At 34.9% G+C, this 18904-nt stretch overlaps 1 protein-coding gene across 1 annotated transcript in view; it reads left to right on the top strand.

Moving 5' to 3' along the window:
- TBC1D22A (TBC1 domain family member 22A) overlaps nucleotides 1-18904 on the top strand; it is a 150218-nt gene that overhangs the window by 68211 nt on the left and 63103 nt on the right. The window contains exon 11 of the mRNA XM_065743568.1: nucleotides 8939-9066. Coding sequence (XP_065599640.1) covers nucleotides 8939-9066 — 128 coding nt within the window. The remainder of the gene's footprint in view (nucleotides 1-8938; nucleotides 9067-18904) is intronic.

Here is an 18904-nt window from a genome sequence, read left to right as displayed (position 1 = left end):
TGCATTTATGTGCTGAACAGCCTGATCTATATTTTCACCAAATCGAAGAGTTTTAGGGGTTGGAAGGGACTCCTGGAGATTGTGGAGTCCAACACCTCTGCTAAAGCAGTTTCCACGCAGTAGGTTGCACAGGAAAGTGTACAGACTGCTTCTGAGTATTCTGTTCTTGTCAAGTTAATCATAGCTTCACTAATCATAGTTTATATGCTTATTTCTGTCTTGGATTGCAAATGTCTTGCTCAGGTGACTGCATTTCTTTGTATAATTCCACAATAAGGACTTTTTTAAGCAAGAAAACTGTCATAATGTGCTGTCATTACATGGCCTTACGTTTATACTATACATTTTAACCATTTTTACCCACAAGAAAAAGGAAAACCTACATAAATCTTTTGTATGTATTTCTTTGTTGTGTGTGTATGTGCAAGTTACGTTCTTTGTAAGACCTAGTGAATTTTTTCATTTTTATGTGTTTGTTTGCTTAAATACAGTGAAAGAGTTTATTTCTTTGCATCATTCTTGGTACTTCTCCTATTCTGAAATACTTGCTTTAGGTGTGTCTGAATATTCAGTATTTATGTATCATGAAGGCTTCTTGTTAAATTGGGCCTGTTTATAATACTTCATTAGTATACAGCTAAAGGACCTGGAATTATTCTTTCTAATGTCCATTTAGTTTAGAGTCTGTTTTAAGATCTGTGTACTAAAAGGCTAAATGTTCCCTGGGATTCCTGCAGTTTTCTCTCTATGTTGAGTTGGCACCTAGCTTCAGCAGATTCTCATTCTGAGAAAGAGACACACGCAGTCCTGTAGAACCAGCCAATAGTTCAAATACAAATGTTTCATGGTTTTGGTAAGACCTTAATTTTGTCTGATAAATTATGGCCGAAAAGTACTTGGAAAAATGTATTTGGTACTGTTTACACTTCAGTAGTGTCTAAAGATTATTCCGTTTCTGTGCTGATTTAATTTCTTGAAAGGTGGAGAAAAATGGTCTTGATTTTTTGTTTTTGAAAATCTGTTTCTCAAACAGACAAAGTATCAACCAAGGCTAGTATGTTTATTTATTTAACACTCTAGATATCTGCTTAATATATTATAACGGATATAGATTAAGTAATTTCTTTGGTTTTTAATTTGAATCTTTGTTGTTCATACTGTGAACTGAGGATGACACTGTGGTGACATTTGATCAATCTCTGCTATATATTCAATCATGCTAATGATTTCTATGAAGTATGGTTAAAGAATACTTAACCATGTGTGCAAAACTATGTTCATGTTTAATTATATTGTAAAGCATTTTACTGACACCTGTAATTTTTGATTAAAATTGTATCTGAGGAAAAAAGTACTCGTTGGAATAGTTGTAAAGACTTGGCATTCTTTAAATCCATTGAAGCCTTTTGAATTGGAAATGGGAATAGAATTTATTTAGATCTTACTGCTGCTGTTGAAAATTACTGACTAATAAGGTCATTCTTTATGTATCGGCTTGATGCTGAAGTGATTAAAAAACTTGTAGGCATTTCATAATTGTTTTAATTAATCTGTGCTATAAAGCTTTTTTATTTTAACAATGCCATTTTATTTTTATCTGATTTTATGGTTATAATTACTGTATTATACTTTAATCTACTTTTAGATGCTGCTCACTAGGCGTAATTATTAAAATATATCTCTTAAATCGTATTTTTATATTTTACTGAGGAGATTACACTTGTATGCTCTTAGAGGTTTCAGAGATCTTAACAAAAGTTGATTAAGACTGATGTTGAAATCATTTATAAATTCCTGACTTTTGTAAACAGTTTGGCTTTTAAGTAGTCTAAACTTAACATTTTTGTGTCAAATTAACAAGTAAAGAAAAAAATAACATCTGAAATTTAAGAAGTATTGGGTGTAAACCCAGTTATGAATGCACACAGTTGTGATTTAGATTTGGCTACAGAATTCTGATGAATGCTTCTTGGAAATAGATCTGATCAAACAAATAACGTTGTTATTTGTTACATCTTGAATATTAAGGTCAAGTTCCACTTGGGAGACCAGTTGTATTTTTAGCTTTTAACTTGAATGTTTTTCTATTTGGATTAGTTAGTGTTTTTTTTCTAATAGTTTCCTCCATTTTCCTCTGGTTACTTCAGAATTATTACACGTTTGATTCCTTGAGGTAACTAGATCTCTCATTTCTTGTGTCAGTTCCTCTGTTTATCCCTCTGTTCATTTTCTGCTTTTGCTTTGGAGTCACTCTCTTGGGCTTTTCCATATCAGCTGTATCTTTTGGATATGTTGAACATACTTATCAAAGTCCTAACAAGCAGCAGTGTATTTAGTGGTCTAATTTCAAATAGATAATTATCTGTAAGTTGTAGGGCACAAAGTGAATGCTATTATGCTGTTGAGTAATATATCTGGTCTTCTCAGTCCTCTTTTTGTACAGGACTTTTCAGGTTTATTTTATTTATTTATTTTTTTAACAGTATGGTTATAATTCTTACGAAGGATGAGGTAAAAGGCAAACTAATTCTGAATAAGAAAACTTAAATGCTATTTGGATTCCTCCTACTACTTGAAGCAGGATTATGTATCATAGAGAGAGCTTATCTTCAAGTGCAGATTTATGATCACTTCTGAGTGTCATTTTCCAGTCATCAAGAATTTATGTTGTTTTTTGTGTATATTGATAAAATAATGCAGATTAATAATAACTCTTTCCTAAGCTGTATTCCTGATAGAATCACTTTTATTCAGATTTTCATTAATTCAGGTTGAGGGTTTCTTGTTGGCCATATGCCTTAGTCTGCTTCTGGTAGTTGAGGTTTTACTCTAAATTCTTCTCTTTGTGTCCCATAAACACACTAGTTTTGTACAATGTGGAGGTGATTTGCAGTGGAAACAATGAAATGCAGAACTTGCTTTCAGTAGGCAGAGTACTGTAAAGGGAAGCATTGCTTACACAAACCAGTTATGTCAAATGTTTATTGTTAAGTTAGAGGCGAGCAGCTCATCACAGGATTCTGCTCTCACAATAACAAGTTTACTTTTGTGGGTGGCAGGATTCATAGCAAGCAGCAGTCTTCTCAGATATGTTATTTGTTTATGTCACAGTACCATCTTTCTTAAATAACTATGCTTTTAGAATGTTCAACCAGGTAGAATTGCTTACTGTAACACAGTATTGATCAGAACAAAATCTAGTTGGTGGTTACTTCCTTCCTTTGCTCAGCTAAGAGTACAGTACTGAAGTTTTGTAAGGGATGACAAAGGCTGTCAGTCAAGTTCCAAGTTGCAGCACTATGAGGAAACTGGAAAAGAGATCTGTTACTTTTCAGTATTTATGGAGATTGTACATCCCTGCAGTGGGCCTTGAAAACTTTTCTGTAATTGAGAATTTGCAATACTGCACAGGGAGCAAAGTCACTGTCGCCAACTAAGGTTTGTAATAGCGGGGCAGTGCTACATGGTGGGTGTTTCCTATTTGTAATCTAAAAGTCAGATAAAGTCCAGACTTGCAAACATGTTCCATCCATGATTTTGTTTTCTGTAAATTCATTCTTCAATAAAGAGCAACCAAATTTAATTGATAATCTGGCAAGTAAAAGATAGATGTTTGCATTGTGGCTTGTGTGAGAAATCTTATCAACCATGAGGCAATGAAATGCCAAACAGAGTATTAGACTATCACAGGGCTTTTTAAAGATTTAAATCTGAAACTGCTATAACCTGTGTTGCAAAGCTTTACCATCAACATTAGCTGACAAACTGTGTGAGTTAATTAAGTCATAAATAATAATTTCTTACTACATTTGACATGGGAAGAATGATGTATAGGTTTTAAATTCAGTATACAAAATACAAAACAACAAAAACAGCTACAAAATTCTGCAGCTGTATTATATGCTTTACTAATGAGAAGACAGGAGGAAACATTTGGATCACACGGTTCTATTTATCTGTTTTGTGGAAATGTCTACAAAAATATTAACTAATATGAAATAGCAAAAGTTAATTAGGGGAAAAAATAGATGGCGAATAAAGATCCTGAGTGTTTTTAAAGTAATTCTTCGCTCTGAATTTCTGTTCAATCTCCACTAGTTCTTCCATAAGATTATTACCTGCCGTAGAAGTGTATATATATGTGTGTGTGTGTGTGTGTGTGTGTTTATTTGAAAACTTTTATCATCAATTTATATATTCATTCAGGGAACTTTCAAAACATTCATTAGAAAATTAATCGAAAAATAGGATCATATGTTAACACTGCAGTAAACTGTGTGTGTTTGAAAATGAAAGGATTTTAAGTTTTTAAACAATGCCTTTTTGGAGTGACATGCTTTGCCTGCATTATTATCTGTAAGATCACTGACTATAATTTTTCTTTTTTTTGTCTTTTTTTTTTTTTTTTGAAGTGTCAGTCATTTTTTAAGTAACAAAGTGACTTATGCAAAACCAAGCAGAATTTGACAGTAAGGATTCTCATATGTAGTAGATGTGGAAATTATTTTCTGAAATGTCAGTCCTCCATATTGTTCAGTTTCTTTGGCTTGTCTTCCATTATGTTAGTAATGGAATAGTTTGAATTATTAGATCATAACACTTGGCATGGCCCAGAAAGAAGAAATGGTACTCCAGCTACAGTACCGTTTGAATTTGAGAGTGCTAGTATATTCTGTGTCACATTTTCATACATAAAGTAGAAATGCCACAGGCATTATTCTGTGTTAAGAAGAGTGCCAGCGAAGCCCCTGCCATTAATTTACTGTTCGTTTGGGATTGGTACCAAAGGAGATACTCTTGTAGCAACTGTAATGGCTTTAAGAAGAATCTTAATGAAGACAAATACATATTTTTTCTTTCTTCTCTTTTATTAAAAGGCCTGTTTATTTATCAGATAAGCCTTAATTACATTTCAGGTGATGTTTTAACAATTAGTCTGTTTTATATTTACTTTAGAAATATACAGTGTTGATAAAAGGTTAAAGTTAAGAATGAAAACTTAAGAATGAAGTGCTGAAGTATGAACTATAAAGAACCCCACATTTTAAATAATTTTCAAAAATGTCAAAACTAGATTTAGAGTCAAGCATCAGAAAAGGTTGCTAGAGTTGATAGGAGTCTTTAAATAAAGGTCAATAAATGGCTGCATGCTGCACCACTGTAATTTGGCCATTCAAGCTTCATTTTACTTTTATTTTGTTATTCTTCTCTGCTTACGTGGAAGCTTTCCTAGCTCTTATTCCAACAGTGTCCCACATTCAGGTCAGCACTTAAGTCATCATGCTTTAGTACAGGTTATTTTGTCCTTAACTGTGATTTAGTTTTTGAATCTGTAGTCACATACAACTTTAATTCTGAAAAGTTCTTCAGTAAAACTGTGTGAGAAGCTGGCATTAAACAATAATAAATATTTTATGCATATAGATCCTGTTTTCATAAGGAATTAAAAATTTTAGCAATGACAAAATTAGGTACTCATAATTAATTCCAGAAAATTTTGATGAATATGTAGAAACATAAGTATTTTGGCTTTTAAAAATCTTAAAGCACTGGTTGATGTTATCTTGTAGTGACTAGGTGCTACAAAGATTTTTAGAGGAGATAGTGTATAGAATTATGCCAGAAGCCCAGATTATGAGAATTTGTGAGATGCACTTGACTGTCATTACTATTTAGGATGCCTAAATATGACCAAATTAATATATCCAGAAAGTGTGTTTATTAAAATTATCAGTAATTAGAAATGCTTTTAATGTAGTACATGAAATACATGTTTTTGGTGGTATGCTACTTAGGAAAACATTTGTATATTGTACTTATTTCTTATCATGTTTTGTTTCACCAAAACATCTTATGTGTGCATACTTATCTTAGGTTTTGGGAACCTTATTTATTATAGTTCTTGTTTCTTTTGAATTGTGATACAAATTGTATATTTTTTTTCATAACTATAACAATTTTGTTGTCTGAAAGTGCAGTAAGGGTATTCTTACAAAATACTTGAGATCTGAAAGTTGACAGTAATTACATAACTTGCTTGTTTGTTGCCAACTCGTGCTAATTTTCAGTGAAATGGAAAATTTAAATTTAGATTACAACTATCATAATTACCTTTATCAGCAAAATAGCCCCTACTGACAATTACTTGCAAAGTAGGAAGAATGAGCCTTTTCAGTCTTTGCGCTTTCTATTCCAGTCTTACATCAATTGCATATAACTCATGGAGTTTGGTAGTCTATTTTTCAAATTCTTTAGACTAGAAAACAACTACCAAGAAATTCATTATGAATATTAAACACTAGATAATATATAAAAACTGGCACAATTTTTTCTTCTTCATTACTTTCAATAGCTGCAAACAACTGAATGAAATACATTTCTACTGTGCTAAGAAAAAGAATGTTAGGTGGTGTTTGTGAGTTAGTACATCAGCTAGGAATAAAACTGACTTTTTTGCATTCTACTTGATTATCTAAATGTTGTAGTCTGCAATACAGGTATCTGAAATAAATCTAACATAGTATCTCACTTCAATATATGTGACTTGCAGATAAATTTCCCTAGAAGTAATGGATATTATCCTAGGCATAAAGGATTCCACCACGCGGAATTCCACATCTCGTGTAAAATTCATTAGTTGGCTTAAAAAAAAAAAAAGAGAAAATACTAAGAGTACTACATTGCTCTTATACAGGGTGATCGTGTCACGTCATACAGACCTTAGAACCGGACTTAATATTGGATGATGTCTCTACCAGAGATGATGTAATTTATGAGTTTTTCAGAAAGCCCTGGAAAGAAGGGTTTTAATGTGATGGGAGGAAATTGGGTTAGGTAGTTTAGCCGCACAATTTTGAGATTGGAAGGCAGAGGCAAATGTGGGTAGTGGGATTCCCATCAGTAAGTTCTCTTTTATGAATAATTTAAAAAATATTTGCAGTGTTTGGACAAAATATAATGTAGTAGTTCTTCAGTGCACAGAATGGATGAGGAGAGGGATTTTCTAGGACTTGGTGAGATCACTTAAAAGCTTATATGGAAGCTTTCCTAGAAATGAAATAGAACATTTGAAGATTTACACACTTTTAAATATAGATACAAGTTTAAAAAATATAAATAAATCCCAGAAGTAGCAGATATTTTTAAGATGATCACAAACAATATATTTTGCCAGTATTTATATAATGGAAATTTATGACTTTAAAAACTTAAATAAGTTAGCCTTGGGTAGATAGAGACTAAGATAGTGCTTTGGAAATATACTGACATGGTTTAGTAGATGATAGGTGGACGGTTGTACTGGATGATCTTTTCCAAACTTGGTGATTTGATGATATTTTATACATATCTGTAGTTGTTTGTTTTTAGACATTTTTGGAGCCAGTGAACGTTTGATGTAATGTGTTGTGACTGTTCTTATTTGCGAAAAAAAGCTTGCTGTTGATAGTTTTTGAAGTCTGAAGCATTTTTACTTCTTCCGTATTGAAACAGTTTTCAGTTGTCTGAAAGTTAATGCCATACTGACTAAAACTTTCCTATAGCCACAACACGTTTCTCGAGAAAAAAGAATGATATATTTCAGTCTAAGCCTTTAAGCTGTCAACATTTTCAATAACTAAAAATAATAATTTGTTGAACTGGTATTATTGGGCTCACCTACGGTCCTGTACAAACACGCTCAAATTTTAATAGAGCTGGGTTGAGTAAGATTTATTCTCTGAGTTTTTATTGTGTGTTCAGTCTTGCTTCAAAACAGAGGCCCGAGGAAGCACATTGGGTTATACAGATGGACAGCTGATCTTTTTGCTCAGAAAGATTCAACTATTTCAGATGTTTTCCAAAAGTCTTTAACCAACTGCTGTAATGCATAATTTAACTTATCCTACATTAATCTTTTTATGTCTTATAACAGTGCTGCTGTACTTTTGAGATTTTAGTTGTTCATTTAGTTTTTTAGTGCCTTTTTAGCTCTGATAAATGTGAAATTTGGAAGATCAACATGTTCTCATTGTCTTAGTTTCTAGCATACTTCTGTGAATGGAGTATGGGTAGCAAAATCTTTCACAGAGGTATAAATGATATGTCTCATTGAGGCCTTAACGAAGGCTTCTTGTCATACATTTATATAAAGTAAGACATTGCATTTGTACAGCAGTTGTAATTTATGGCATTTTAGCTAAAATCAGATAGCAGTGTTTCTGGTTCTTTTGGGCTAAATTTTGCTAAATACATAGTCAAGCTAGCAGATTAGTTCTGTTAAATATGGAAATAGCCCATGCAAGTGATATCTCAACTCTCAATACTCAGAATATTCAGAATGAATATTGTCTTTGACTAGTTCTTTAGAAACCACTGATATTGTGATATGTACTTTGAAAAAATTTGTATTTTTTTGATATTAAGAAATTATTTAAGATGCAATTTGTTCCAATTTTCTCACTGTTTTGCATGTATTAGTCTCAACTTTCTGTTTCAAGTGAATACAGCATTTACTTATGCTCTTTTATACTCCTTTGCCTTTTTATTGTCTTCTTTTTATTTCCAGTGTCTTAATTTTGAAATCCATTACATTATTTGTAAACCTTGTTGCTTGTAGTCATGCCCCAAATAATTTATAATCTAATAAGTTAGTGAGTGTATATCTACATATTTCTTTCGTTTTATCAATTTGCAGATAATTTTTGTATATTGAGAAGTTGTGACTTCAATCATTTTTCTGTTTTTGTTGTAAACCATTTTTAAGTCATCTGAAGGAAGAAAAATAAGTTCAATGTACTGTACAATTGCTTCTCATGTTTGTCTTTGTAATTTTGTCTATTTGCTTGCATTACCAAGTTACCTGCTTGGGATCAGAGAATGATTTAATTTTTCAGATACTACTTTTGATAGTTAAATACTTCAGAAAAGTCAGTAAAATGTTGATTTATTTTATCTTCAGAACAAGTTCATAGACACTTGGATCAGCATGAGGTGAAATATTTGCAATTTGCTTTCCGATGGATGAATAACTTACTCATGAGAGAAGTCCCTTTACGGTGTACCATCAGATTATGGGACACGTACCAAGTAAGTACTTTATTACACTTCCATAACTCTGATCATATGTTTTCAACATGCAGGTATGCTTCTGTGCTATTCTTCTTGAGCCTTTTGATTTAGAGTCATAATAATAAAAGAAAGTCTCCAGTGATCACTACCAGTTAGAAACAGTAAAGGTATTCAATCATCGTGCTCTTCAAAAAATAAGTACTTTTAATCATATCAATTTGTAATACTAATATGTACCCCTTGTCAAAGCACGGGTTAATGACACGGGTTAATCCTCTGCCTCTTCAGAAAAGCAAAACATTGAATTTTGCTTAATCAGTGCCCTCCACAGATTCTGAGTTTCAGGCTTCGTGCTCCGCTCTGAACTATTCATTGCAAAACTAGCATCTAGCTCTCCAGGACTGAGAAATGCTCATCCCTCTGTAATTTGTCTTCTTCTATTGTTCATCCAGACAAAATTCTGTATCATTCTGACCTCTATGTGAGGCAATTAATTTTTTCAATAATTTCCTGCTCAATTGTTGAGTGAAAGAATTGGTATTAGGGAAAATTGGTTAGCCTGTTCTTAGTTCTATTTCTTAGTGTTCCAGCAGCTTCTGGTTCCATTTTAAAATTATTTTTAATTATTTTATTTACTTCTTTAAACAGTAGACTTTTGGCAAATGTGAGGAGCACTGCTGATGGGAGAGGTGTCTGGGTAGGGCAGACTGCCTGGTTCCATTGAGTCTGTACTGGGTGTCTATTCTGGTTCCCTCACTTCATGTGGACTTCTAGGGTGACAGTGAGTGGCTCCCATTCTCTCCCAACAATACGAGAACAGCAGCCTTTCTTTAAAGAGGATCCCACTGTTGTTTTCACAGAATGAAACCTTTTGTCTTTTTGCTCTTCCCCTCTTACTGTCAAAGCTGGAGTAATGCCTCATCTCACTGAGCTGTACATTTTCTTCAATTCAGAGAAAATATTGACTAAATATCGATGTTCCCAGCTTAAATTACGACATGGTCGTTCTAAGGGTAGGCCCTGTTTTCCCTTGAACTACATCAAGAGATTTCAGGGGGACAACAGCACGCTTTAATAGTCTTCTGTTGTGTATTTCCTAGTGTGATAGATAACTGTTGTTATCTAAAATGGTTATAATCAATGCTATGTCTCTGAAAATTCTTTGCAGTTCTTCCATTAACATTGTGAGAATAGGATCAGATGTTTAAATGATGTCCTGATCTGTCTTGGTTTGAATGGTAATAAAGATTCTCTAGCTGGTATCATATTTTTGTCTAGTTTAATTTAGGATTCATCAGTTATACTCTGTGGAGTAAGTTGTTGAAGATATAATCCAAAATACCTGTGGTTGATCTAGTTAAAGTGTAGGGGTGGAGGGAATTGGATAGGTTCCCAAATCTTCTGTTAAGTAAATGCTGTGGTATTTTGTAGCTGTGCCTCTGAAATCTCTGAAGCAGAACTTTGTAAAATAGGAAAATTAAGGATATTAAGCATGTTGCTTACAAAGAACGTGTTGCAAGAACTTCTTAGCTATAAATATTTTGTTTTACTTATTCTTTAACCTAGACTGCATTTTAATGAGGGTGAATTATCCCTTTTTTTACTTGATTTGGACTTCACATTTTTTGTTTAGTTTTGTTTTTAAGATAAATGCTTCAAGTAACATATATTTTTGAAATTAAAATTGTTTGTTAAGTTATGCCTAAGACACTCACATTTTAAATCTACAAAACTTTTTGTATGGATGGTCGTAGGCTTTGTCAAATGTGAAAGACTTCTCAAACCAATAGTGCAGTATAATACCTCAGATTTATCTTTTTGTTTTCTCTTGCCTTTTTATTCTACATTTTGCCAACTATTTTGGCATAAAGAGTTGGTAAATAAGCTAGCATGTGGCTGAATAATTCAGGGTATATGTATGTTAGTTTTATGCTTGTTCCTTTTTGCATCTCTGGGAAGTTACTGACATTGATTTAAGGATTTCTTTGAGTATTTGAAACCATGAGTTAACTCTGTCTTAAATGACTCAACATTCTGCATTGGAATTTGGGGGGGGGGGGGAATATCTGTATGCTCTACACCTATGCTGTTCAACTCTAAACAAATACTGTAAAAGGCTAGGTTTTCTCTCAAAGTCTCTGAAGCTAACCTTGATTCAATTACAGACGTTTTATAGAGGAAGCTTGCCTAAACTTTTTATTTAGGTTGATTTTCTTTTCTTAGAATCTGTGTTGTCCTTGAGGCACTTTTAAGATCCACTGTGTTTATGTAGCTGTGTATGTTTCTCTTAAATGCAAAAAATCATTACAGTGGTAGCATCCATTTGAAATCCTTCATCCTTTCCTAGATGTGGCAACACAAGTGGCAGGTTGTAAAGTAGTATAGAGTTAAATTTTAGGGAAAAGTCTTTTTTTTTTTTTTTAAGAAACAAAAAAATATATTGAGTTCAGAACGACGTCTGATTTCTGGGCAGATGGGAGCTGGAAGGAAAACTCATAACAATGCCATTAAATTTTCTTGATAGTTGATAATATAATGTTGTACTGACTGCTGTTTGAGATGAGGTAGTTCTATTTTTCATTATACTGTTGGTCTTCTGGCCTGATGTTCTTACACAAATTACCTTTCTGTGCTGTCATTCCTGCAGTGATTTCTCTGTGTAACTGTAGGAGTACATAATTTGCTTGAGAAGTGCTGTTAAAAACTTGCTCAGACATTTGTGGTGGCTGCGTATTAAAATTTATGTGGATCTGAAGTATTTTGAGAAAAACAGCAACAAAACAACAAAAAAACATACCAAAATGTGAAAGCCAAAAAAAAAAAAAAAAAGAAAGAAAGCTGTAGCAGCTATGTATATTAGTTTTCAATTTTCAATATACTGTGGCAAGTGCTATTTGAAAGTCTAGATTTTGAGTGTACAGTCTAATCCTTCCAGGAAGCCCTTTTGTTTAGTACCACTTTGCTGAATGCTGTATTGCCAGCTCCCTAGTAGTCTGATGGAGCTGAAATTTAATTCTCATAGTCTTTGTATACACTGCAAAACAGGTGAGTGGAGTGGGTGATATATACAACACACCAGAGCCCTTGTTTGCAACTTTTCTTCTTTGAGGATTATTCTTTGAGGAATGCTTTAGTGTTACCAAAATATCGTAAGGCTTATCTGAAACCATGAAAAATTAATGCAAATAAAAGCATTTAGTAACATCATGCAAAATGATATTCAGGAGGAAATATTGCTGGTAAGTGGATGGTTGGACTAAATGATCCTGGAGGTCTTTTCCAACCTTGGTTTTTCATAAAGTATGTGGTGAGGCTCTGGAACAGGATGTCCAGAGAAGCTGTGGATGCCCCGTCTCTGAAGGAGGGGTTTGAGGCCACGTTGGATGGGGACCTGGGCAGCCTGATGTGGTAGGGGCAACCAGCCCATGGCAGGGGCTGGAACTGGGTTGGCTCCGAGGTCCCATTCAACCCAAGCCATTCTGTACGATTCTGCAAAATGATTGAAAGATGTAAGAGTAGGAAAAAGGCAAACAATATCACACAATACCAAAATTGATACTATGAGTCAGCTAGTTTACTGTGTCTGTGCTGAATTAGGTTTTTCTCCCAGTTCCTGTACCCCTTACTTCTTGATAATAGAAGTTATCTTCATGTTAGCCCTGTAAGGGAGCTAATGAGTGCCAGAGCCAGTGTGAGGGAAAACAAAGGGAATTTCCTTTCTCAGTAGATAATCCATGTCTCATGCTACATCCTGATGAACAGGGAGTGGCCATTGCTGTTGACACGTACTACAAAGTACTTTATGCCTTTTTTTCAGAAGTCCTACAAGTGATCCAGAAAAGTGTTATTTTTTTCCTTCTTGTAGTTAATTATTTCTTCCTTGTCTGAGAAGACGATGCTTCCCTTCTTCAAAATAAATATTAAGTTTTCTGAAAAATGTGTGTTTTCATTAGTCCAAATATTACTGCAAGTACTCAATTAGCCATTTACATACTTTCCTTATACAAGGAGAAATTGAAGTTTATTTTCTATCACTCTGACTTGACGCTTGTTTTTATTGTTGTCTGTCTCAGGTTGGACCTCTGTTGACCAGCATGGTAACATACATGCTTTTTTTTCACCTCTGCTTGTTTGTATCACTTATGCAACTTATTCATAGGTTTTGTCTGGGGGGGGACTTTCTTTAAATGCAGACATCTAATGTTATAGTTTAAAAAAAAAATAGTTTATCCATTTTATTAGTGGCATGATAGCTCACTGCAACATTTTGCAGCCAGATTTATTTCTTAACATTAAGACTGTCCTCGTTAAGTTTGTATCTCTACCAAACTATTAATTTTCAAGATAGTTCAGTAATTTACTGAGTAATACTAATCTTAATAATCTTACTCTGTTATTTTTGCCCTTTCGTTTCTTGTATTTTGTTTTAATTTATGTCCTCTTTCTGTCTTGTTCCACAGCAGTTTAGTTTCAGAGGCTACCTTAGTGAAACTGTTGAAAAGATTTGGGTGTGAATATTTAATATCCAAATACTTATACATGAGTAGCATCATGTATTTAAGATTTATAAACATTTGTCAATTTGATTGAAGCTGACCAGTGAGTCAAATGCTTCTGAAGTGGAAGAGATAGGCATACTGGATTATAACCTTTCCTGCCTGGACATAAAATGCAAATGTGAAAGTTTAATTTTCTTAGGAGATAAAGGTAAAATACCGCTTAATTTGGAAATGGATTCTTGTCCGCATGATACATACTTTAAGATAATTTCTTGGATTCAGAAGCATCAGAGACCTCTATAGCCTTTAGTCAAGTAATGCGTTCTCCTTTGATTCTGGCATCCCTTGTTTTGTATTAGAAATGGTTCTTGTTTTCTCCAGATTCCTGCCTGAGAGCTGGAATTTGCTGTCCTCTCCTGAGCTGAGCTGTGATTCTCCCTACCTAAACTGTAATTCAAGAACACCTTTTCATGTTACCTTCTTTAAAAGTAATTCCAAAGATGTAATTAAAATTAAAATTAGTTCTTGGACACTGAACATAAGAAGAGTTTTACTTACAAGGTTTTCAATCTAAATATTTCATTTTCAAACAAAACATCCTTACTTTAACACTCGTATTCTGTTGAAGTTAGTGTTTTCCCTACTGACACTAGTCTCCTGGTGCATACAGCTTCCCTTCAACCTTAGCAATTGAAAAGTCTTTTTTACTTTTTCAGTCTTTGTCAGCCAACTGACTCTCATCACTGTACACCTTGTGGATAGTTATCTGCCAGGACAGCTATGTTGCCAAGGCAACTTCCCATTGACAAGAGTTGTGCTCATTAACGGTTTATTTTGGCAGGCAATTATATTCCAGTGGCATAACACTGAAGTCAGTGACCTCTTACTGTTTATCTGCTGCTAACATAAAACTGACAGACAAGAAGGTAAGAATGCTAGTCAGAAAAAGTTTATCTTCAACTGTAACTTTTTGTACAGATGTGAACATACGTAAGGGTTATATGCTTTTGAGTACCTATTTTTCTGACCTTAAAAAGCACTCATTCATATTTATATAAGTTCTCTGGTTTTCTCCTAGGAAGGAAGAAATCCATACCTTATTTGTAGAATTATAATGTGTAAATACAATTGGTATTCTTGTTGATTATCAAGGTATAGTTTATTAATGCCTGTGCATTTTTAATTCTTAGTGGGAGACAAGGCTTCCAGTCTCCTCATGCAAACAAATTAAGCAGGTCTTGATCTTGAGCTGGACCACAACTTTGCTGTGCGTTCCAAACTGTTATCTGCAGTTATATATCCTCATCTTTCTCCCTTACTGCCTGCCTTCTATGCTTTGCCTCAGCAAACAAGGTATTAATACAGACAAGCAACAAAATCAAAAGCAACCAAACTATAAAAAACAGGAACCAACAAACACTCCTCAGAAGAAAATCCCAATGACAAAAGTTAACTTCCTCCCTCTATAAAATTGAAAAATCAGCTTTCTACTTGAGCCAGCCCATCAGCTTTCCTAATTGTGATCTTAGGCATATCATTTAATGTGTCTCATCTGCTTATTTTCACATTCTTTCTTTTTCATTACAGGAAGAATCAATCTTGTCACTGTGTCCCTGTTCAGATTCTGTAGTACTTGCAGAGAAGGTTAGGGACCATGAGGACTGAGTATTAGGTTGCCTGTGTAGTGACATTTACCTGCATTCTGAGGAATAAGCAGTAGTACTAGCAGTTATAAAACTTAAAGTTAATGCTTGTAGTAGGTGCTCTGCAGGAAAATTGAAATAATTATCTGCCATGTCTTTGAATGGGTTTACATATTACTTATAAATGCATGGATGTCAGAAGTCTGTTGGACCTCAAATTCCAAGATTCCTACTTTCAAGTCTTCCAGCCTGTGAGCTCACTGGAAATAGAATAATGGGAATCACAGAATGGCCTGGGATGAAAAGGAGCTCAGAAATCATCTGCTTTCAACACCCTTGTCATGGACAGGGTCACCAACCACTACAGCAGGCTACCCAGAGCCATGTCCAGCCTTGCGTTGAATGCCTCCAGGGACGGAGAGCTCACAACCTCTCTAAGCATCCTGTTCCAGTGCGTCACCACCCTCTGAGTGAAAAACTTCCTCCTAGTATCTAACCTAAATCCCCTGTCTTAATTTAAAACCATTCCCCCTTGTCCTGTCAACCCATGTAAACAGTCATCCCCCCTCCTGTTTATGTGCTCTCTTCAAGTATTGGAAGGTTGCAGTGAGGTCTCCCCAGAGCCTTCTCTGCAAACTAATCAAGCCCAGTTCCCTCAACCTTTCTTCATAGTAGAGGTGCTCCAGTCCTGTGGTCATCTTAGTGACCTTCTTCTAGGCCTGTTCCAAGAGCTCTGCATCTTTCTTGTGTTTGGTGCCCCAGTCATGGACATAGTACTCTAGATAGGGCCTCACAAGGTGGACAGTCACCTCCCTCTCCCTGCTGGCCAACCCTTTCTTAATGCACCCCAGGATATAATTGGTCTTCTGGGCTGCAAGCATGCATTGCAGGCTCATGTCCAGCTTCTCATCCACCAGGACCCCCATGTCTTTCTCCACAGGGCTGCTCTCTAAAATTTCTTCCTCCAGTCTGTATAAATAACTGGGATTGCCATGCATGGCCCAGGTGCAACAGCTTGCATTTGGCCTTGTTGAACCTCAGGTTCATGTGGCCCACCTTTCCAGCTCATCCAGTCATTGTAAAGATGGGGTTTAGTTTAGTTTGTGAATTTAAAAATAAATGTACCTTACTGTAAATTTGTGTATATACTGCTATATGAGGCAAGGAAACCTAGCGAATAAAGACTGGGAAGCTAAGGGAGAGCTTTCCTGTGGCTTAGTGCAGCTGGTCAGCTGAATCACTTTTTAGCTTTCATTGAGTGTATTGACCAGATCATTCATTACCTGTCTAACTTAAACATAAATTGTGCTTGCAGATACTTAATCTAAAAGAGGGAAGCTCCCTGAATTTCTGAAAAAGTTAAAATTCCTTTCATAATGTGTGGGGACTGGCTGGACATTGGTTGGTGGGTGGTGAGCAATTGCTTGTGCATCACTTGTTTTGTGTCTGTATGTATATGCATGTGTATATATAAATCTATATGTATGTCTGTGTGTATATATATTTATTACTGGTTTTTTTCCATCTTAGTATACTGTCTTAGCAAATATATATATTTTTTAATCTCAACCCATGAGTTTATTTTGTTGGTTATTTTTCATTTTTTTATTATCTCCCCCATCTCACTGGCAGAGAGGGAGTGAGCAAACAGCTGTGTGCTGTTCAGTTAAACAGCAACATATACATAGAGAAGCATTCACTTTTTGTTCATTCAGCTTTCTAAGGCAGCCTCTGGTGCTGTTGAAATAAATGGCAGTTTTTCTGTGGCTAAACAGAAGGTAATTGCACATGCAGAATGGATAAGATGGAGTATTTTCTCTTCTGTGTAACATAAAGGATGTGAGTAATTTCATTGACTTCAGTTGAGCAAGTAATGAATTTAGTTAATTAAGCATGTACTTTAAAGTGATCTATTGATCCGGATCTTGAAGCATTTTATAGGATGATAATCAAATGTTAGATGTAGTCTAGAAAATAGTTTGTTTTCCTTTCTTACTACTTTGAAGTAGTTTTTCTGTTGCTGTAGGAAAATTTTAGTAATATTTTTTATTTTAAAAGTCTAAAGAAAAACCTTTTTTATACAAGAAAAAAATTCTTTCTCACATATGCTCTATATGCTTGTTTATATTATTCATATTTTATGTTCTGTACATGTCAGATTTTCATAATACTTTAATGTATTTTATAAGATAGATTTAAAATGAGTACCATCACCTACAATGTGTTGTCTAGCTTGTCAGAGAAGATGAAAGCAGTTGGTGGTATGGTAGTAGTTGAACCTGCCCACCAATATTCAGTTAGATTTTGTTGCTGTGAGACACATGGCAGCTGAGGGGCAGTCTGACAAAATGGCGCCTGGCGTGGAAGTGCGTATGAAGGAAAGGTGTGGAATTGAACTCAACCATGTAAAAAATGTGCTATTTAGTTTTATGTTTGCAGTGGGATCTTGTTCATCGCTTGCAAGAATGCATAACTGATTTTGGTGACTGTTGAAAAGCAGTGCTTTGTAGCTGAGAATTTGCTCTATCAAATAGTGTAACTGCACTATTGTAGTTTCCATGGAAATTAATAGGAGGCATTACTTTTGGAACCTTCAATATACAAGCTGATGCATATGGGCTTTTGAGTGGTTAGTGAGGTGCATTTAAAGATGGACTGAGCAGTCGGACCCAAAGGTTTGTGATAAGTTGCACAATGTCCACTTAGAGACTAGGCGCTATTGACTAGTGGGACTGGCATTGTTCAGCATTTTCGTTATTGATCTGTGTGCTTGCCTGGAGTGCACCCTCAGTCTAAGTTTGGAGATGTTACGAAGTGAGGAGGCATTGCTGATATCCCACAGCTTGGGCTGCCGTGGAAAGGGATGTTGGCAAGCCAGAGAATGGTGCTGGGGAGCTGGAAAGCAATTTTGCTGAGAAAATCTTCACAGTGCTGGTGAGCATCAAGTTGGCTTTGAGTCAGCAATGCACCTTTGCAGCAAAAAAAGACAAAAAACAAACCTTCAGTATCCTGGGCCACGTTAAGAGAAGTGTTGTAACCTGTTCTGGTTCAGTTGCACATGGCTTATCTCAATGAAATTCTTCCAGTGTCTAACATACTACAGTTTTTCTAACTGCCAGCTCAACAGTGTGAAATTGGTATGTGACATTCAGAGGCTTCTTCATTTTTTGCTATGCAAAATGGCAATTCTGTAAGCCAAATAATGGCTTTAGTAATAGGTAACTCTGCAAGTTTGTCTTCAGGGCTTTGTTTGTGTTAAACTTGCTCACTGTTGATGAAAAGTACCTTTGATGAAGCATGAAAAAGCACAGAACCAATTTGATGAATGCTGTCAGCTGTGTGGTTTTTGCAGCCACATGACCTCACAGCAGAGTTAGTAAGCTTCCCTTACTGTTTGCTTTAAAAGGAAATGTACTGCTAGACCTTAAATACATTTGAAAAAAAAAATCAGTATAGGCTTTGTTTTATGCAAATCAAGAGACGAGAAAAATTGCCAAGTTTTCAGTTATAGTTGATTTAGTTTAAGTTATGATATTCTGTTTTACCCTTTCTGCTATTAGGTACTATTTAAAATATATAAATGAATAAAAGGCAAACACTCCATTACAGTTCAGGTTGTTACCTGAAATTTCTTTAAACTTGGTGGTTCTGGGCTTTCATCTCAAACTCTTTAAGCTCTTTAAACATGAGAGTTAATGGACACAATTCTATAAA

The sequence above is a fragment of the Cyrtonyx montezumae genome, unplaced genomic scaffold (genome assembly GCF_038088225.1).
Source record: "Cyrtonyx montezumae isolate F1298 unplaced genomic scaffold, pur_monq_1.0 scaffold_3, whole genome shotgun sequence".
Taxonomy (NCBI): domain Eukaryota; kingdom Metazoa; phylum Chordata; class Aves; order Galliformes; family Odontophoridae; genus Cyrtonyx; species Cyrtonyx montezumae.
The sequence above is the reverse complement of the archived record's forward strand: the minus strand, read 5'-3'. Positions and strand labels throughout refer to the sequence as shown.